Source organism: Bolinopsis microptera, chromosome 1, assembly GCF_026151205.1.
Source record: "Bolinopsis microptera isolate Bmic1 chromosome 1, MBARI_Bmic_1.0, whole genome shotgun sequence".
Lineage (NCBI taxonomy): Eukaryota > Metazoa > Ctenophora > Tentaculata > Lobata > Bolinopsidae > Bolinopsis > Bolinopsis microptera.
Genome location: NC_087072.1, coordinates 12656924 through 12678072, shown reverse-complemented (window position 1 = coordinate 12678072; position 21149 = coordinate 12656924). Strand labels below are relative to the sequence as shown.

General features: G+C 39.0%; 1 protein-coding gene across 1 annotated transcript; it reads right to left on the bottom strand.

Moving 5' to 3' along the window:
* Positions 1-956: 956 nt before the first annotated feature.
* Positions 957-20055, bottom strand: LOC134819879 (ubiquitin thioesterase Zranb1-like). Its single transcript, XM_063830034.1, has 12 exons — positions 19872-20055; positions 19551-19748; positions 18410-18514; positions 17663-17900; positions 16175-16377; positions 15491-15659; positions 14143-14214; positions 12560-12678; positions 5774-5850; positions 4116-4360; positions 2580-2767; positions 957-1870 (listed from the first exon to the last, which is right to left on the bottom strand). The coding sequence occupies exons 1-12, from the start codon at positions 20043-20045 to the stop codon at positions 1712-1714; spliced, it is 1947 nt and encodes a 648-aa protein (XP_063686104.1). The 5' UTR covers positions 20046-20055; the 3' UTR covers positions 957-1711.
* Between the last annotated feature and the right edge of the window lie 1094 nt (positions 20056-21149).

Sequence of the window (21149 nt, the reverse complement as noted above, 5' to 3'; positions counted from 1 at the left end):
ACAAAACCCGCGGTAAATCGGGGTGTTATATTTGGCAAATTACTTCAGATGTTTTGAAAGAGGATAGAGGTTTAAAACCGCGAGGAAAAAAGAGGCCCACAGCTGCTATAGTACAGCTCATGCCTTTAAAACATAAAACCGATAAGGTGGTAAAAGTAAAACCAATAAAGTCTATGATGAGGTCGGAAACGTAGAGCAATTGACAGAGCACACAATTAGTTACTTCTTATCAAGACACTACTTGACCGGCCACTAACTGACACTGAAATGTGGTGAGCAGTGCGTTTAGAACTGCTTGGATGACACGCTCTGTGTTTTGAGTGGTGCTGATTAGCTGGCTCTGAAGCCGACTACTGACAGGTGGCTTTAACAGGTGCCACTTTGCTTGTCAGCCGGACAACACGCCGCTCTGACAAGGCCCTTGTAGTTGATCAAGCAATAGTAGGCAATACACACGCAGTGGAGTTGAGCAGGACATCACAGGCTGCTGAACATGACGGACAGCGTCCGGAGACCGCCAGTAAAACGAAAGTCCGCCAGCGACCAGTGAAAAAATAGCATGGGCTGAGGGCAACCAATCAGCAAGCAGTACATGCCTTTGACAACCAATCAATTTGAAGGACAAGTCACGTGGTACCGTGAGCCCAGTCAACGGACAAGCATGAGAATTCATGAGAATGTTTTCAGAGTTATGATCCCAGACGAGGAAAATTAAGAGATGAGACGGTATCTCTATATGCAATTATTACTGCATCTGTATCTAATGTTCAATCTCGTACATTTTATCATTTCAGGTGTTGTTTCTCTAATAGTCCCAGCATGCTTCTCTGGACCACCTCTGGGTAGGGGGTCTATGTAGTGTACTCCTGCGAATCTGCAAGAGTGCAGGGGCGGTTCAGTGGTTGTTTCAATTATGTTTTTGATTTGTCTAGAGGAAAATTCGTACGCAGTAATTTATCAAAAGAAGTATAAAATTAGTTCCAAAATACACAAAATATCCTCTCTTTAAGTGCCCCACAGTGACGGGTCCACATTAAATATCTGTTATCAAACTTCATCCCGACCCTTTCTGAACCCAACTAAACCTCATATCTCTTATCAAACTTAACCACCCGACCCTTTCTGAACCCTTTCTGAACCTCATAATTGTTAATAAACTTAACCACCCCTTCCTGGACAATTTTAAACTTAACCACTCTCTGAACCCGACTAAACCTCACATCTTAACCCAAACTTTTCTGAATCAGTTTCAGTATAATCAATTAAATTCATATAGATTTTACTAGAAACACTGTTAAAGGGAGATTTAGTATGGACCCGAGTTATAAATAATTCTACCTCAAATCCAAAATACATAAGTTAAACACGATGTATAGAACATGACTTGACCACATCTGCATAGCGAGTACTGGGAAAGGACAATTCTGTTCGCGTCCTCTGGCCATAAACTGATTCATTCTCAATTTGAAACTGGGCTGAGCTTCTTGTTACTTTGTTAGTGTCGCCCATATGCGCGCGTTACCAGACAACTTTTAACTGGGCTTCTTCATAACCCTAGTTCCTTCTCAAATAAGCAGATGTGGTCTCCATCCTGAACAATCGACTAAAACACACCAGTTCCGAACAAACAATGTCCACACACAAAATTAAATCTTCTCAAATCTATTTGATCAAAGTAGTGATATATCTCAGAGTTTGATAAAATCCTTCATTAGGTGGTGTTAGTTCTTTTGTATTTGAGAAGCCAGCCATTGATGAGTCTCTGAGTTAGTATGTGAAGACTTGAGACCCGTTGTACGGCGCACAGCACGCCACTGCTCGTCTCGGTGGTCTCAAACCATTCTCTGATCAGTTCGTTCTGCAGACCAACCTTAGAGGGGAGTTGAGGTTACAACTTTGTCAAAGTTAACGTCCATTAAAATATTAAATATAGGACGTGAGAGTAATCATCATGATAGCCATCTAGAATTTATGCTAACAAATAACTTCATGCGTTCAACTAATTGGAACCATGATAGGTTGACGTTTTTTCATCAAAATAAAAATGTTGTTGGTTAGTGGTTTATCACACTGTAGATTAAATAATTGATTTTAATCATGATGAAGCAACTATTTGACCTGCATTCCTCTGTTCTAGTGCATTATGTGTAACTGTGTAACGCACTCTAGTATCAATTTGAGGTGTTACATGTTTCAACTCTAACAGTTTGTCACGTGGTATTGAAATCTCAAGCATGAAAAACAAATTACCCCTCGATATTTGAAGCAGTTAAACATCTATTCTGCAGTTAAACAGTTAAATTACTAAACTGAAGAGCACGATGAGTAATGATTGTTCTAATTGTAATTTATTTGTTCTTAAAATACCGCTTTAATTACACGATGATGGAGGTCACTTGTACATGTTACGTTTGTGGTGATCAACTTTGCTTTGCTTTAAAGCTTTTCTTTGAGCTATTGATGGAAAGAGTTATACATGTCACGATGCTCCCGAATAACGTGTCCCAAAACAACTCAGTTGAAGAAAAAAAAAGAAATGCAAATAGTAAAAAAACTAAATAGCTGTGTGTATGATTTACCTCCTCCTCAGTAATGAAGTGAAGGGGTAGAGGCTGATGTTGCGAGTCAGTGAGAGGTAGTAATATAGAACTATCGTCGCTTTCTTGCTGTATCCCGACTAGAGCAGAGAAGTGACCTCGCGTGTATCCCAGTACTACAGGAGACTTTATACAACATCCTGATCCCCACAGGAGCGGTAGATATATTCCTGGGGGTAAATTCTTGTTAATGTGTGTGTGGGTTATGAAGTAGTGTCAAGTGAATTTGACGGTTTAGTTTAGGGAGATTTTGGTTCTAATCATAAAACACGATTCGGGAGAGAAATCTCTTAATTTCACGTGTCACTTAATTGCGCGCGTCGCGCGCAGCAAAACAGATACGCTAAAATTTCGTTTTCTATTACATTTAACACGCGGATTGCTCACACCTGTAGACCGGTGCCGCGCACTCGAAAATTGGCCTGGAGAATAATACCGGGATCGACAGTTCACCTTATGAAAAAACCTTAAAGTGGGTGACGTGACGCAACAACTATTAGGGTTGTTAGACGGGTAGACATGATTAGAAACTGGAAAATACCCTTACTGTATTGATAGGGTTGGAACTTGATGGTTGTTCACTATAAATAATAAAGATATTATGTCCTTTCATGTTAGGTCAAATTGTTTATTAAATTTTGGGGTATTTGAGAGAGAAACCATCACCTCTTTAAAATGCACAGCAGAAGCTCAGTACTAAATTACATCTAAATGCCTCTACCGTCCAGGACTAAATATAGCCATAGGTAGCGAGTATACGCCACATAAATGTAATAAGCTGCAGTAATAAGTCAAATATTTGAGGGTTTTTAAAAGTAACTTATTTTAAAGAGCATGCGATGTGACCACACTCCATGTTCCAGTGCACAATGCACATACGAACATTATCAGACAGTACGTTTCCAATTATAAGCTATACATCTGTCTATACCCGCACTGCAACACACTGAAGTACAGTGCAGACAGCAGGTTTATACATACCCAGATATTATACTAGACCTAATCTGTATGTTTAGTACACACAGTTAACTCTATATCACTATGTAAAGATAGTAGATAACGAGAAAAGTTTGCTGTATTCCCGTGTCTAGTAGCTTCCTTTTGGCTCAGATATAGAAGCTATTTCTTCAGACACGAACCCACATATCTAATTAAAAACTCCAAATATCTGAGCACGCTATAATTTTTTTAAAAAACTAATTACAACACTACAAATCTATTACATTTATTGAGTGGAACTATGTAAAAGGGGATCGTTGCTAGCGTTAAAACTGTTTTAACCCTGCCATAGTCAGTTGAAAGTCTGATAGCATATGTTCCGTTTGATTTGACCAAACTAATGCCTTTCATTGCTTTATAAAGGTAGACCCTGGCTATAACAGACCACACTGTTGTGATAAGTGAGATGTGATATGTGCTGTCTAGCTGGGATCAAATACAAAATATCACGTGACAAATACAACATTTCACGTGACCACACACATTAACTTTAAAAACAGACAAGTCAGAATATCTTACCTTCAAATCGCGCGTAATCCAGCACCTCTCCAGTGGAGTTGTGCACGTACTTCACCCCGTACACTATGACAGGTCTGCGGAGCACGTGCGCTAGACAGAATATGTGCGCTTGTTCGAGGGACTTGCCCGGTTGTTCCGCTAACTTCACTAGCTTCTTCCAGGCAGTGCTCCACTGGGACTCGTTTAGTGTGTAGTGCAGGTTAGCTGCGTGCATACACTCGTACTCCTTCCAGCGGGGGTACAACCTGGGGGAGTAGTGCAGGTTAGCTGCGTGCATACACTCGTACTCCTTCCAGCGGGGGTACAACCTGGGGGAGTAGTGCAGGTTAGCTGCGTGCATACACTCGTACTCCCTCCAGCGGGAGTTAATATCAGGTAGTATAACTATGGTAACATCACCTTATATGGTAACATCACCTTATATGGTAACATCACCTTATATGGAGAGGGTCATTTCCTATTTTTCTGCATACTATTCATATGATTCTCCAGAGGGGGATGCCAGGTAATTTATCGCCGTTCTCATAAGACTCGGCACGATCTATGTTTAAAACTAAATTGAACAAAGTCCACAGAAATTATATAATTCCACAAAATTATTTAATTCCACAGAATAAGTTAGCTGATATTCATATTTCTGAATATAATTTTATATCGGAGTGTAATTTCTTTTGTGCAACAATACTCTCTTTTTGACGTAATCTCACTGGAAATGCAGGAATGTGGCTGTTTTGTTCCACACAATCCACTCACTCCGCATAACTCCGATAATATATTTCATTAGACCTGCCATGACTCACACACAGACACAGTGTTTTCAAGCAATAACTGGATGAAATGTGCAACTTGCACAAGCTAATAAATGAGTTTTATTGCTACTACTAACACTACAACAGGTGGGGTGCTCACTGTTACAGGACTGTGTATTGGCAGGTGTGTGTGTATACACGCAATATCGACCATACAAACCGCATATTGGCTGCTACTAAAGCTAACCAGCAGATATTTATACATTGACTTGTATACACTGTATACATTGACTTGTATTCACTATTCACTGTATACATTAACATTTGACGGTTACTATAAATGAAGTTGTGACGAGGAAATACGTGGCTCACTGCCAGAATACAGCATACGAGGCTTTGTACCATTGTTACCATGGTTACAATTATAAAATTTGTTATAGTTTCCATAGTCCATACATTAAGCAATAAGCATATTAGGTTGAGTGTAAGTACATTATAATTTATACATTGCACATTATACATTGTAAGTACATTATTTAATATATATTCATAACTTCCTGGATTAGTATTAGCCCTGAAGTCTGTATCAGACCAAGACGCACAATGAATGATGTAATTTGATAATATCTGTTGTACCTATAACATTCATTGTTATAGGTACAACATTGTATAATAATAGTTTGTAATTTGCTATGTTTTGTTAGCTTCAATTTGCTGCGGAGAAAGCGGAGAGCGAGACGAGACAATGAAATCGACAAGAAATAAAGAAGGAGGAGCTCCTCCTCCTCCTCCATTATTACAATGGTTAAACTTGTCTGGACTTGTGATATGAGATACGCAAAAAGAACATCACAAATATAAAGATCTCTATTATCTCTATATTACTAAAATGTGTAGAGTTTGACTAACTTGTCCTGTGCGTGTACAAGTGTGTTGGAAAGTGCTCGTCTCAGAGACCCGTCCCTATCGTTAACTCCCCATGTTGCCTGAATAACACTTGATTAACAAACTTATCTGTTAATTATATTATATATTATGTTAAATATTATATTATAGAATATATACGGCATCTTATGCTGGATGTATTTATAAAGTTTTAAAAGCATCTTCATCTGGATTCTGAATGGCTCTTCAGTTATAAAACAAACCTATTATACTATATATGTAGCGAACTTACTAACTTTCTAATGTAATCTGCACTTTATTGAACATATTATTTATTAATAAAAGTGTTAAATTATAGAAGTACAAGATAAGTTAAAAAGGGATACTTGGTTACTAAACTTCAAAGTAGAATACAGGGTTTCCACAGCATACGGGCAGCATACAGGTTGCGTGTACGCGGTTTTAGAGTTTGTAAATGAAAACACACATATTGTTAACACACATATTGTTAACACACATATTGTTAACACACATATTGTTAACACACGTATTGTTAACACACATATTGTTAACACAAATATTGTTAACACACATATTGTTAACACACATATTGTTAACACACATATTGGCTAATGATAACACGTTTGATAACACCAGGCACATCCGGGACTAGTTTTAAAATAGGCAGGTATTATATAAACTATATCAACACTTTACACTTATTACATTTATTGGGGGAGAAAAGTGAAAGGAAATGACAGTCAGCCTGGTAAAACTTGTTTAAATTGCCAATATTACAGTCTCTACTAATGTGAACCTAGTTGATAGTGTCTCGCTTGTTAACAAGAAATCAGGTTTCAGAGTTTCAGTGTGAAATTCAGTGTGTAATTGGGAGGTATCAGGTGACGCAATATTTGAACAACATTTCACCAGCTCAGGGCGGTAGTTATCTGTAACACACCATAATAAAGTATTTGGTCAAAACCTGGCACAACTTAGCGAGTTTAGAAGGTTTGAGATGTTATTTGTGCTCCCTAGGGTCTCTACTTCAAAAAAAATTTGGGTGGATAATTTTTTATGTTTGTTTAAACCCGTGACCACGCCCTTTTTAAAGCGTGGGAAAATTTTCCCAAAATTATTGAAATTTGCCTATAATATTTGATGGGGGTCTCTAAATGGCTTGATATGATGCCATCAGTATTACTAGAACATAATGAAATAAAATTTGGGTAAATAAAAGTGTAGTGGCACCCTGACCACGCCCATTTACACAATTTTTGGCGGAAAATTCGGAAAATTCGAAGTTGTTTACTCTAGCAGCAGGGAGGTGTTTAGTGTGTATTTAAACTGCTGAATCAAGTTAAATAGGTTATATAAGTAACTTAATTCAATTAATTGGGCATGTTGAGCCATTAGTTCAGCCTTGGGGAACCACGCCCATATTTCATATTAGGCGCGAATGTGAGAAATTTTTATCTCAGCTTCTGAAGGCCGTAGAAACTTAACTTTGGGCTTAAAATTACCGCAATATGTAAGTTTATTTTGACACTATTAAGGTGCTGAAGCTCTCCAGGACTTACTTTTGGATAAAAATGAGAAAAACTGATATAATTTACTGAAGCGCATTAACAAACAAAAAACTTCCCTAGCAGCTAGGTTAAGTCAAGTAGGCACATCAATGTATAAAGTTTTACTCGACACGGTCGAGTAAAATTCGTAAGGTCTAAAGGTCATTCTGGGCTAGAATAATTTGATTTTGGGTGCCCACGTTTATCAGTAGTCCAACCCTGGCCTAGGTAGTAAAATTTCTACATTGCCCTGCAGGCGCGAATATAAGATTTTTCTATCCATCTCAGCTCCTGAATATTGTAGGACTTTCAAGATAACCACAACAGCAGAATGGCCATATTGATATTTATATACAAGCTATGAAGCAGTATGGGGTCTATAGTGCATAGTTTTTGAGATATTTATTTTTAAAACATGATTTTTAAATATATCTTGCGCTTAAAAATACAACAAAGGTTCAACACTACCGCATTTATGAACCAGCACCATCACTCCAGTGGCGTAACGTTGCCTGTTGGCGCCCCCCTGCCGAAAAAAGCGCCCCCCTGTTGGCGCCCCCTCCCCTTTTGGTGCCCCTCCCTAAAATTGAACAAATTAGGTGATTTTAAAGAATACGCCGGTAAAATCTCTAAAAAAGTGTGTATCTAGATCAAAACGCGCAGTTTTGCTAGTACTTTAGTGAAGTTTTCGAAATTGTCCCACATTCAAACGACGATTTGGCGCCCCCCTAAGACGGCGCTCCCCTGCACAGCGGGGTCAGCAGGGCCTTTCGTTACGCCACTGCATCACTCATCAGCTCATCTTAGAAATCACAAACAACCCGCCGGGCAGCTATCTCTAGTTAAGCTCATTTCAGTACCCGTCGACTATAATATATGCCCACTTTTATGTCAGTACAACCTCATCTAGCAAAGTCCAGCTGAAGCAAAAGGCCGACTTCCAGGTCCCCCCATTATTAGGGTCCCATGGAGATCTGATCATGTCACTAATCAGTGACGTATAATTAGTGATGTGATCCATCGGTAGAATTTAACTGACCTAGAAATGGGCGAGATACAGGGTAGAGTTCACATGTCAACTCTGTATGTATCATAGCTGTGCATTAAGAAGTAAACATGATCTTTAAGATTTGACCGCTCGACTCGTATATCACATAAGGGACGGGAGCTCTTGGTAAAGCTAAGGGGGGTTCTCGTATCTAGGGATGTCAGACGTACGTGCCAAAGAAATGCAACGGGAGTGAGCCGATCTGATGTCGAGCAAGTATTCTCTGAAATAACGTACTATATACAGACAAACTTGCCTAAGCTAATGTCTATAGTTAATTATTTCGAGAAGACTTACTTTGGGTCAGTCATTGTGGACAGTGAGGTGAGGCTGCTCCCTGCATATCCCTTAAGAGTTATTAAAGAGCAGCAAGTCATTACTGACTTGTTGTAATGACTCAAATCACATGTTCTGTAAATCATAGATGGTGGATCACATCACTAATTATGCGTCACATCACTAATTATACGTCATATGATCTGACCCATAATAATAGGGGGGCCTGGAAGTCGTGCAGCCGCTGAAGCTACTAACAGTTACCTCCAGCCCTATCCTAATATTAATTTTCCCTCCAATTCTAGCTCTTTCCAGTGACTTCAACTTCATTCTAATTTGGTGAAAAATCGTGTAAAATGGTGACAAATAGTGAATGATTTTGTTTCCATTGTAAAATTTCACCATTTTCACAATTGTTCACCATTGTGACCCCCAGTTCTCTTCCGGTATTGGGATGGCCTGAGATGCTTATATCCTTTTCAGTAACCCTAACCCACTTGCACTCTGTGTCAAGGCACTATACTCGTATACTAGTTGTAGGGGGTTAGTCCTACGGGCTACGAGCCAGGGAGTGTGAATCTTAGTGATTGGCCGACATTACCCGGTTCCGGTCCGGCAAAATGCGGCAAACCGTATCCTGTCTTTTCCGGTCCGGTGGCCAAAACCGTTGACCGGTCGGTTTCTAACCCTCTGCTCTATCCAGCGGCCACTGGAAGCCTACTATTCCAGTTCTTCTGCCAATAACTTCCTGCTCCATCCATTTGTGTTCTTCAAGTAACTTTATCATTTTCCAGCAACGACTGTTGCAATTTACTCTATCCATGTAATAGCATCAACATCCTACAATTAAAGCTCTTTCAAAATGTTCCAAAAATGATTACTTAATATGTGAAAGACCTCCAAAAGGTTGCTATAAAATTTAGATTTGTAGGATACTGGTGATAGCTAGCAGGCTAGAAGCTACAATTAGTTGAAGAGGGCAGCAACAGGGTAGATTTGGAGCCTAGAGATAACTGAAGGTTGCTAAAACCGGAATTTACTTGTCACTTGATGAGATTGAGGTCAGTAGAAAGAGCTAATATTGGAGGGAAAGGATAATATCAGAAGATAGCTAGAGCTGCAGTTAGCTATTGCTGGAGTTTCCTAAATGAGATTGAGGTGGGTGGAAAGAGCTAGGAGGTTGTACTGACATAAAAGTGGGCATACAGGGTGAGTTGAAAATAGTGTGTAGATTGTAAAAATCGATAATGTTTTATGTATATTATAGTCAACGGGTATATTATAGTCAACGGGTACTGAAATGAGCTTAACTAGAGATAGCTGCCCGGCGGGTTGTTTGTGATTTCTAAGATGAGCTGATAGTACTGGTACATAAATTCGGTAGCCCAAGATAAATGCGGTAGCCCAAGATATATTTAAAAATCATGTTTTAAAAATAAATATCTCAAAAACTATGCACCCCATACTGCTTCATGCACCCCATGTACTGCTTCATAGCTTGTATAATGTATATAAATATGGCTTTTCTGCTGTTGTGGTTATCTTGAATGTCCTACAATATTCAGGAGCTGAGATGGATAGAAAAATCATATATTTGCGCCTGAGGGCAGTTTAGAAATTTTACCACAGCTAGGACAGGGTTGGACTACTAATAAAAGTGGGCACCCAAAATCAAATTATTCTAGCCCAGAATGACCTTTAGACCTTACGAAGGACACTGTGTCGAGTAAAACTTTATACATTGATGTGCCTACTTGACTTAACCTAGCTGCTAGGGAAGTTTTTTTTGAAAAGGCCCATGGGTGAATATGGGTTAATGCGCTTCAGTAAATTATATCAGTTTTTCTCATTTTTATCCAAAAGTAAGTCCTGGAGAGCTTCAGCACCTGAATACTTTAATAGTGTCAATATAAACTTACATATTGCGGTAGTTTTAAGCCCAAAGTTAAGTTTCTACGGCCTTCAGAAGCTGAGATAAAAATTTCTCACATACGCGCCTAATATGAAATATGGGCGTGGTTCCCCAAGGCTGAACTAATGGCTCAACATGCCCAATTAATTGAATTAAGTTACTTATATAACCTATTTAACTTGATTCAGCAGTTTAAATACACACTAAACACCTCCCTGCTGCTAGAGTAAACAACTTCGAATTTTCCGAATTTTCCGCCAAAAATTGTGTAAATGGGCGTGGTCAGGGTGCCACTACACTTTTATTTACCCAAATTTTATTTTATTATGTTCTAGTAATACTGATGGCATCATATCAAGCTATTTAGAGACCCCCATCAAATATTATAGGCAAATTTCAATAATTTTGGGAAAATTTTCCCACGCTTTAAAAAGGGCGTGGTCACGGGTTTAAACAAACATACAAAATTATCCACCCAAATTTTTTTTGAAGTTGAGACCCTAGGGAGCACAAATAACATCTCAAACCTTCTAAACTCGCTAAGTTGTGCCAGGTTTTGACCAGATACAGGATTACTGCGGTACTTGCAGTACCGGTTACGCTGCTATTTGGCAACCGCCCAACTTATTTACCGCACCACTGCGGTACTTGCAGTACCGGTCGCGCTGCTATTTGGCAACCGCCCAACTTATTTACCGCACCACTGCGGTACTTGCAGTACCGGTCACGCTGCTATTTGGCAACCGCCCAACTTATTTACCGCAACTTTCAATTATCGTCTACTTTAGTTGGGCGGTTGCTCTTATCGCGGACTAATTATCATATTATAATATTCCAGCAGTGGTCGTTAAATCATTATATTTATCAATTTCAGTCGGTAAATCTCATTATTTCAACGCCGAGCTGCACAAATGTTTTAAATTCAGATCGGCTTGTCAAGCTGTGCAATGTGTATGTGATTTAAAGTATGATCGCAGCGGGTATTACTGCGTTAAATGTCCTACTACTATTAAAGTCCTAGTGTAATGAAATTAGTGAAACCTAGGAGACGCGAACAACCTCTGCAGTCTGTTTTAACTGGAAATTAAATAGTTAGTTAGTGAAACATTATTCTGAGGAATATAGTGGTAGTTATACCTTGTACAGCAGTGACAGTTGTAAGGACTCCGTGCACAGTACAGTTACTGACAACGCAGTAAGTAGATATGTAGACTGTAAAGTTACTAGGAGGGCACTCAAACACCCAGCATACCACACATTATCATAACGCAGAAATAAATATTATGTTAAATATACTAATATTATGGTTTTAGAGGTATAGACTGTACTAAATCACTACATACCACGCAGATAACAGACAGCACATATTTACAGGCGCAGTTACACGTGCAGTTACACGTGCAGTTACACGTGCAGTTACACGCGCAGTTACACGTGCAATACGTTCAGTGACACTACTTCACACATAACACACAGAGCAGTAACTCTGTAGAGTGGACACTAATAACACTTTATAATCCAGGTTTTATCTCTCTCCGCAGCAGTGTGCAGTGTGCAGTGTGCACTGAGTATATGAATATTGAATAGTGTGTGGTATTGTCTACTCAACAACCAGTACGTGAGCTAAGTGTAGTAGACGCAGCAGTAACAGCAAATAGACGCTGTACAGTATCGGCTGTATGGATTTAGAATAATGGAGTAGGAGTACTGTAACATTGTTAGACACAGTGATACACTAGACATTAGCCAGGAGAGAGTTAGTGTGTGTGTTAACGGGAGCAGGAGAGAGTACCCAGTAGGGTACCATATGTAATATGTATACAACAAAACGTGGACACTATGAGAACGAGACAAAGAACGGGGTCCCGCATAATCAAGATGAGAATAAACAAAGGAAAACCCCAAAATCACCTTAAAATCCTGGTGAAAGTTGAACCACGGCCCGTTTAAAGGGGAAAGCAGTGTACTTTATTATAATAGTAATACCATTTACTGCTTATATTTACCTGTAAAGCACTGTCAAGAAGACAGTCACCAGCACTCCTGTTCCAGAGAGCGTAAAGTTTACTGTTGTGTTTAGTTACGATCTCCTTACTCCAGTTAACCACTCTGTTCTCCTCCAGCACTGAAATAGATCACGTGTTAAGTTAAGTGTCACGTGTTAAATAATGTATCACGTGTTAAATAACGTGTCACGTGTTAAGTTAAGTGTCACGTGTTAAATAATGTATCACGTGTTAAATAACGTGTCACGTGTTAAGTTAAGTGTCACGTGTTAAATAATGTATCACGTGTTAAATAATGTGTCACGTGTTAAATAATGTGAATAACAGTGTGCGTGCCCATGGTAACCCCACACAACTAGATACTTTTTAAATATAATATCTTCATATAAGATTGAAATTTCAGGGCTAGAATTATTTATGTTAGAATTATAAGCTAGTCCAATAATTATAGGCACTAGCCCTCGCACCGACAACGGAGACAGTAAAGTTAGGACTGTGAGTGTGAGTAATGTAGGATGTTACAGACCAGACTGTGTAACCACTGTGATCCTGTCACACCCCACTTGTCACACCCCACTTGTCACACTGTGCATATCATCTTAGTAAGCCATACGATCTCCCCATTTCCCTTAATTCCCTTAATATAACATTTAACTTTAAACACCGTTTTGAAATTACCTAAATCAGACGAGTGTAAACGTGTAATGCAGGATAATATATTTTAATACAGGAGGATTTTATCTTAACGTCTCAGAATCACCCCACACTCCTACTCAATCCCAGTTCATGTGTATTTCAGCACAACTGTGCAGTGTGTACACTGTGTATAATCTTACTGATAATAATATGGCAATATTTCAACGGTTTGAAATATGACTACACTTTTTTCATCTTATCTCTTAAAGTTAGCTTAATAATATTACTAGCTCAGAGTTGTAGTGATCTCAGTTTCAAAAGCAGAAGAAATGGAGAATATGACGTTGAGTCGATGAAGTATTGAATTTAGGGTATGATCATATTGCCTATCTCATATTATTATATATATATACTATTAGCGGTTATTGCAGCTGAATAGCGTGTGTAATATTGCACTACTCTGAGGTGTCCTCAATAAGCATTGAGTAAAATAGTACTTTAGTATAATAATATAATACTTGAGGTCACTTTACAGTTCAGCAGTGTACAAACTATAGTTGACCCGTCATAACACGTGACATAACACGTGACATAACACGTGACATAACACGTGACATAACACGTGACATAACACGTGACATAACACGTGACATAACACGTGGCATAACACGTGATATAACACGTGACATAACACGTGACATAACACGTGGCAACACGTGATATGGCTCCCAAAATAGCTTCACAGTTTTAAAGCCGAATATTGGGCCCCGTAGTGTAATTATATGCCATATGGAGTTGCTATGCTTTACATAACATATTAAATATAGCTTTAGTTGCTATGGTTAACACTAAATATAACATTTTACTTAAATAGTTGCTATGGTTTGCATGATTGTTAAGATTAGTCAATGCCCCAGCTCAGCATTTTAACACAAAGATTAAATTACCTCTTTGCGCCTCTAGGTCCAGGATCTCGTCAAATAAACACTTTTGTGTGTAACTGCCAAACGAAAATATCTCTGAAATAGTGGGTAAGTTAAACTTGGTTAGTAATTGAGAATTTACACATGAATAACATTGTCATATCAATATCATAATCCGCTTATTTCCCCCCGAGACCAATAATAATATCCCAGCCCTGTTTTTTACTTGAAAACAGTGTTAGTTATAAATATAATACAGTGATACAGTGTTATAACCTATAATTGTAATACAGTGTTAGCCTAATTGTGAATGTTCAGAACCAGACATCCATCATTAGTTTTACAATTCGGTTCATGTGCATGTTACATAAAATATAACAACTTTTGATAAGCACACACGTATTATCACTTCAGACATAACTCTGAATATATGCAAGCATGGCACGTACGGTTTTTGATATATCCAGCGCGATTTTCTTGGACTCAAGCCAAATGGAAAGTCTAAACTTTCACATCTTCAGATTTAGCAGTAACGATGTTATAATCTAGCTGCTGCAGATGCTGCAAAAAAAGATATGCTACCAAACACAACGCAACTGTGACGATGTTATGTCTCAATAAAACAAGTATTCAAACAAGCCTATTAGGGCATGTTTGGGCATGCAGCTTTTGATATTTTATTTGTAGCCTTCCCAGACCTAAGAATTAGCACCACACGTTATTGCGGCTCTGTTCTCTTAACAGATTGACTTACAGACCAAGCCTCACTACCCGCATTCCACTGTTCACAGAAGTAATAGTGTATACACTGGCACAGTAATAGTGTATACACTGGCACAGTAATAGTGTATACGCTGGCACAGTAATATTGTATACACTGGCACAGTAATAGTGTATACACTGGCACAGTAATAGTGTATACGCTGGCACAGTAATAGTGTATACACTGGCACAGTAATAGTGTATACACTGGCACAGTAATAGTGTATACACTGGCACAGTAATAGTGTATACGCTGGCACAGTAATATTGTATACACTGGCACAGTAATAGTGTATACACTGGCACAGTAATATTGTATACACTGACACAGTAATAACTTGTATACACTGGCACAGTAATAGTGTATACACTGGCACAGTAATATTGTATACACTGGCACAGTAATAGTGTATACACTGGCACAGTAATAGTGTATACACTGGCACAGTAATATTGTATATTCTGGCACAGTAATATTGTATACACTGGCACAGTAATAGTGTATACACTGGCACAGTAATATTGTATACACTGGCACAGTAATAGTGTATACACTGGCACAGTAATAGTGTATAAAGCTATACTAGTATACGGAGGTATGCTCACATACCGTAGGGAAGGATGAAAGTAACAGGATCGCTCATGTAGTGACAGTAGAAATCTCCATGGTTGTACTGCCTCAGGTTACTGGCTACAACTCGTCTGATCTCTGTAGCTGTACTCGGACATTCGTACGAGGGCATTCTTTTTAGGTTCCCCCCTGTTCCACTGGGTCTCGACTGAGGAAATACTGGGTGTTATCTACTGATTACTATACTAGTTTTATGCTCGTGAAGGACATTTAAGGTAATAAAACTCCACAGCAAAAGCTATTATAGGAATCGGAGATGTATTAATATGAAATTAATAATATAAATTTACTGAAGCGCGTGATTAACCTGTGCGGGTATTTATAATTTATTAACCTGTGCGAGTGCCGTATTGAAAAACGCACTTTATAAGGTAAAATAGTTTCCATAGTTGTGAGTTTGGATAAGTTTCTCAGAAAAACAACTTTACACGCTAAATAACGTTCTGTCAACGCCACTCCTTATATGGGCATCACGTGTCAACGCCACCTGCTCAACAATTGCAACCCAGTCTCCCATTACAAATTCTGGCAAGCCGCCAGCGAAACATGCCCAAACATGGTCATGTCACAATGGCTCACCACTGCACAGTAAAACTTGTACCACATGGGTCACTCCCTGGTGAGCGACCAGATGACCAGTGCGTCACAACTTTCGTACTTTACCTGTTGTTGATGACTGAGAAGGACTACAAGGACGTTGTGATTGGAGTGCCGTTGGAGTGCCAGATGAATGAGACTCTGACCCGGGTCGACTGTGTGTGTGTCGCAACTCAGCACTCGCGCTTCTTCAGGGGTCAGAGCGCGTGTGATGCTCCCTATTCTCTTGATATACGTCTCTACCGGGATAGGGTCTCCGTCAATTGCACCTGTAAAGTGTAAAGGTTAAATAACCTGACAGAAATAGCACGTTAGAGCTACTAGTAGGAACCCGTCTAACCTGTCTAACCCTAAAGTGGTGTCAAGACTCAAGATACTAAAACAATTATATTACCTATTTAATTCGCGTTTTTGACACCATTGGGAATCCAAATTTTGGGCACTAAAATTCTTATTCCTTGGCCAATTTTTTATCTTTTCATGCTGATATGAAGGCCATTAAAGTATTTGAACCAGTCAAAAAAGTTTAAGTCATATATCTTCTACGGTTTTTAAGGAAAGTCGTGTTAACTTGATGCCGTCTCGCTTTATATATAGTAAGATGGGTGACCTGAGTGAACTGTGTTTGTATGTAAAGGGCCCCTCAGCTCTGAGTAATTGAAACATCCAACCTTGAGGGTTTTTTGGTATTTGGCCCACTTCCAATAATCATTCACACAACAGTATTGCATTAAAACACAGGGCGTTATACTTTCTTAGCGCACATTTACTAATCATTTACTAAACATTGTGTCAGGCTTTTTGTTGTCGAGAAATAATTTCATCATCTTTTCAAGAATATAATTGCTTTTAATTTTCATAGACTCCGACGTTAATCCTGAATATGGCATGCAGCCAGCAAGCTAGCGGAGAAAGAATTAGCATCCAGATCAGCTGCAATAATAATAATATGTTAAACTCGACACATTCCAACGGGCGAGTGCTAATCACTGTTGCAGTCACTTGTGTGTAACATGTTAATGGGTGCACTGTGCACTGCATCGTGTGCACTGTGCACTGCATTGTGTGCACTGTGCACTGCATTGTGTGTGCTTACAGCAGGGACGTGGTAGATATCACGTGATGCCCATATAAGGTGCGCTACTACTGGTGGTGATGCGGTGCACGCTGACTATTAAAAAGCGCACCTCCATTTCAAGAAATTCAATAATATAATTAATATCTTTATTGTCTCTTCAGAACGTTTAACTTCGGTATAACCATGAAGCCATGCAGACTGTTTAAAAGGCTTGCCATTCTGTACAAATAGCATGCTGAGTGTAAGGTCAATAGACACATGTTTCATATAGATATGTGCGTGCGAGTATTTAGCAATACGCTACTGGAGCCTGGCCAACGGACAAACTTATTTATCTTAGAATCAATCATCTAATTTCCAACAACATTTTATCATACCGATATCACAAATTGAAGTTTACAGAATACACATTATGTAATTATAGTAATGCATAGTGTTATGTATAGTACATATATCGCTGTACACAGTGTACTTACCAATACACGCATGTATCCAGATCCAATCCTCTTGAAGTATTTTATTTCTTATTTGCTTCTTCCTGGTAGAATCATAAAGTAGTTTGCGCTTCTCTGGCCTGCGCCCCTCCGGTCTGTCCGGCCGGAGAGTGCTGCGCTGCTCGGTGCGCGTGCACTTCTCTATAATACGTGACGTACCGGAGCGACGTGACTCAGTGCTGTGTATACTGTCTGTGCTGCTGGAGCTGGAGTTGGAGAGCTGTAGAGGGAGGAAGTTAGAATATCGCGGAGAATGTGGAGGAGAGACAGAGTTAGTTTACGCTCAAGACAGACAGCCTCATTATTGGATTTGGGGATATACGTATTGTCGGACGTTTAATGAGATAATTGGCGAATGTCTTTGCCGTTGCAATTTTGTCGCAGTAAGTTTACATCACACGAAACGAATGTAATATCGATATTTCCGCCGATTTGTAGCAGAAGCTGCATTTCATATTTACTGTTTAGGTTGGTTACCAGCTCAGTTTTAAGTTCAAGAATCTAAAGATTTTGAAGAATTTTCAATTGAAGGTATTTTATGTAAAACCATAACTTTTATCATAATGGGAGTAACAGTAACAAATTTAACAATCAGTTGAACTTAACCTAATATAAACCCTAATACACCCTAATATAAACCCTGAAAGTTAGGTTTAACCTGTCTTATTATAATATAGACCCTGAAAGTTAGGTTTAACCCGCTTATATACCCTGAATGTTAGGTTTAACCTGTCTTATGTAGGTGGGTGTAGGAGAGGTCTGGCACATTACACACTTCTTTGTCTTGGGGAAGTTCACATACGTACACTTAGAACACACCCATTTGTCAGCAGGCTGAGAAGTGTGACACGGTTAGTGACTGATGAGTGTGACACGGTTAGTGTTGAGGAGTGTGACACGGTTAGTGATTGAGGAGTGTGACACGGTTAGTGGTTGAGGAGTGTGACACGGTTAGTGACTGAGGAGTGTGACACGGTTAGTGGTTGAGGAGTGTGACACGGTTAGTGATTGAGGAGTGTGACACGGTTAGTGATTGAGGAGTGTGACACGGTTAGTGGTTGAGGAGTGTGACACGGTTAGTGATTGAGGAGTGTGACACGGTTAGTGATTGAGGAGTGTGACACGGTTAGTGATTGAGGAGTGTGACACGGTTAGTGACTGAGGAGTGTGACACGGTTAGTGACTGAGGAGTGTGACACGGTTAGTGATTGAGGAGTGTGACACGGTTAGTGATTGAGGAGTGTGACACGGTTAGTGATTGAGGAGTGTGACACGGTTAGTGGTTGAGGAGTGTGACATGGTTAGTGATTGAGGAGTGTGACACGGTTAGTGATTGAGGAGTGTGACACGGTTAGTGGTTGAGGAGTGTGACACGGTTAGTGGTTGAGGAGTGTGACATGGTTAGTGATTGAGGAGTGTGACACGGTTAGTGGTTGAGAAGTGTGACACGGTTAGTGATTGAGGAGTGTGACACGGTTAGTGATTGAGGAGTGAGACACGGTTAGTGATTGAGGAGTGTGACACGGTTAGTGATTGAGGAGTGTGACACGGTTAGTGACTGAGGAGTGTGACACGGTTAGTGATTGAGGAGTGTGACACGGTTAGTGATTGAGGAGTGTGACACGGTTAGTGACTGAGGAGTGTGACACGGTTAGTGACTGAGGAGTGTGACACGGTTAGTGATTGAGGAGTGTGACACGGTTAGTGTTTGGCTATTATAGAGTTATAGGGGATATCAGCAAAATTGCTGTCTAAATATTTTCACTGTGATTAAACAGTAATAAACTGTTTTAGAATTATAATTATCGTTATAATTCATTCATGCCGGGTTGCTAGAAATGCATATTAAGTTAGGTGTTTAAACTCCAACCTCGTTGCAGGTTGATCTGTTTTTCCTAGACCTCCTAGAATTCCTCACAATACCAGAAGCAGTGGTTTTAGTTGACGCACCACACGCACCATCAGAGGTCTGCTCACTCTCGTTTGGAGCTGTTATTATTGTGTCATCCTTTGAAACCTGGCACATTGTGCACCTTTTCGTGACAGGCCAGTTGTCATAGGTACAATTCTGAGGAAGGAAGAATTAATTACAGAACATCTTTTGATGTTATACTAGCTAAGTATAAACTGCTCACTATCTACGAGTACTCAAAGTAGATGAATTCTTTCGTTATGGGTCCCCGAATATTACCTTGCAAGTCCATTTGTTGCTAGGTGGTTGTATTATCTCAGCTTTAACCTTCCCTTTCTCCACATCTATGACACTTTCTTTGGGAGTCAAACACAGCGTGCACTTTCTTGCAAGAGGCCAATTTGCATAACTACATGTTGTACAAGGCCACTTGTGTGTTTCATCTTGATTCATTTGCTTCTGAAGGAATTGTGTTAGTAAGACAAATAATTCACAATATTTGTCATTTTCCGAATTTATCAATTGATATTATTAGCAAGAGGATCATAATTATTAAAGCATAATTTTGAGCAATCGCACTTACAATAAAAACAGGTTACATATCACTAGAAATCTATTACATTTATTGAGAATTATGTAATGTAACGTGATGGAAATATTTTAAGCGGGCATTATCCTGTCCAAACCCAGGATGCATAACAAGAAGAATTTGTTTTAACTTGTATGAATGAAAAGCATTAACATCTAATTTTCAATGCAGAAAAGCTACAGGGGGCCAAAAGTTAGTATATGAAATACATACGTTGGGACTTATAACATAGCCAATATTAGCCATGTTTCATATTTGAGACTTGTAGCTTTGCTGATGACTGTAATTACTGGTTCGAAAATTCTGTTGTTAAAATTTAATTTTTCGAATATTGAAGACCACGCACATTTAATGTTAAATTATTGTTCTTTTCGATCATGCTTAACATCCCATTTTTACATATTAAAGTTGATTGTTGATTGCTGCATCTGATCTAAAAAAGATGTGAAATGGAGATGTTTTCCCCAAACCAGTTATGTATCAAAAATAATTATCTTTATCGGGTTTTCAGTGATTGAGCTATAAACGCCAAGTGATTTCCTTTACCTTTTTCCTGAGATACTTTTTTAACTAGAAATACTTTTTTATTTGATATAACGTGATCCATAATAAGCACTTAGGTAGATTGCTCTTTGGATGAGTGCATGTTTTTCTTAGATCCATAAGAACATCATTGCACTCAACAGAACACACGGTCCCACCTTGCGGATCAAAAATAGAACCATTTGGAATCATCAAGCTGGTACAGTTTGCAACAAATTTTAAATATAAAAGCTGTGAAATCAAAAAATTTGTACTATAATTCATGCACAATAGGTTTAAAATTGAGATGAGAAAACTGAGAATAAACGAACAAAACATCTCATTCCAATGTTGGCTGTTGTAATTTACCGATTAGAGCAATAAAAAGAGTAGAAGTTTTACGGTTTCATAACAGAAAAAACAAATCAGCTAACTTAAACAATATA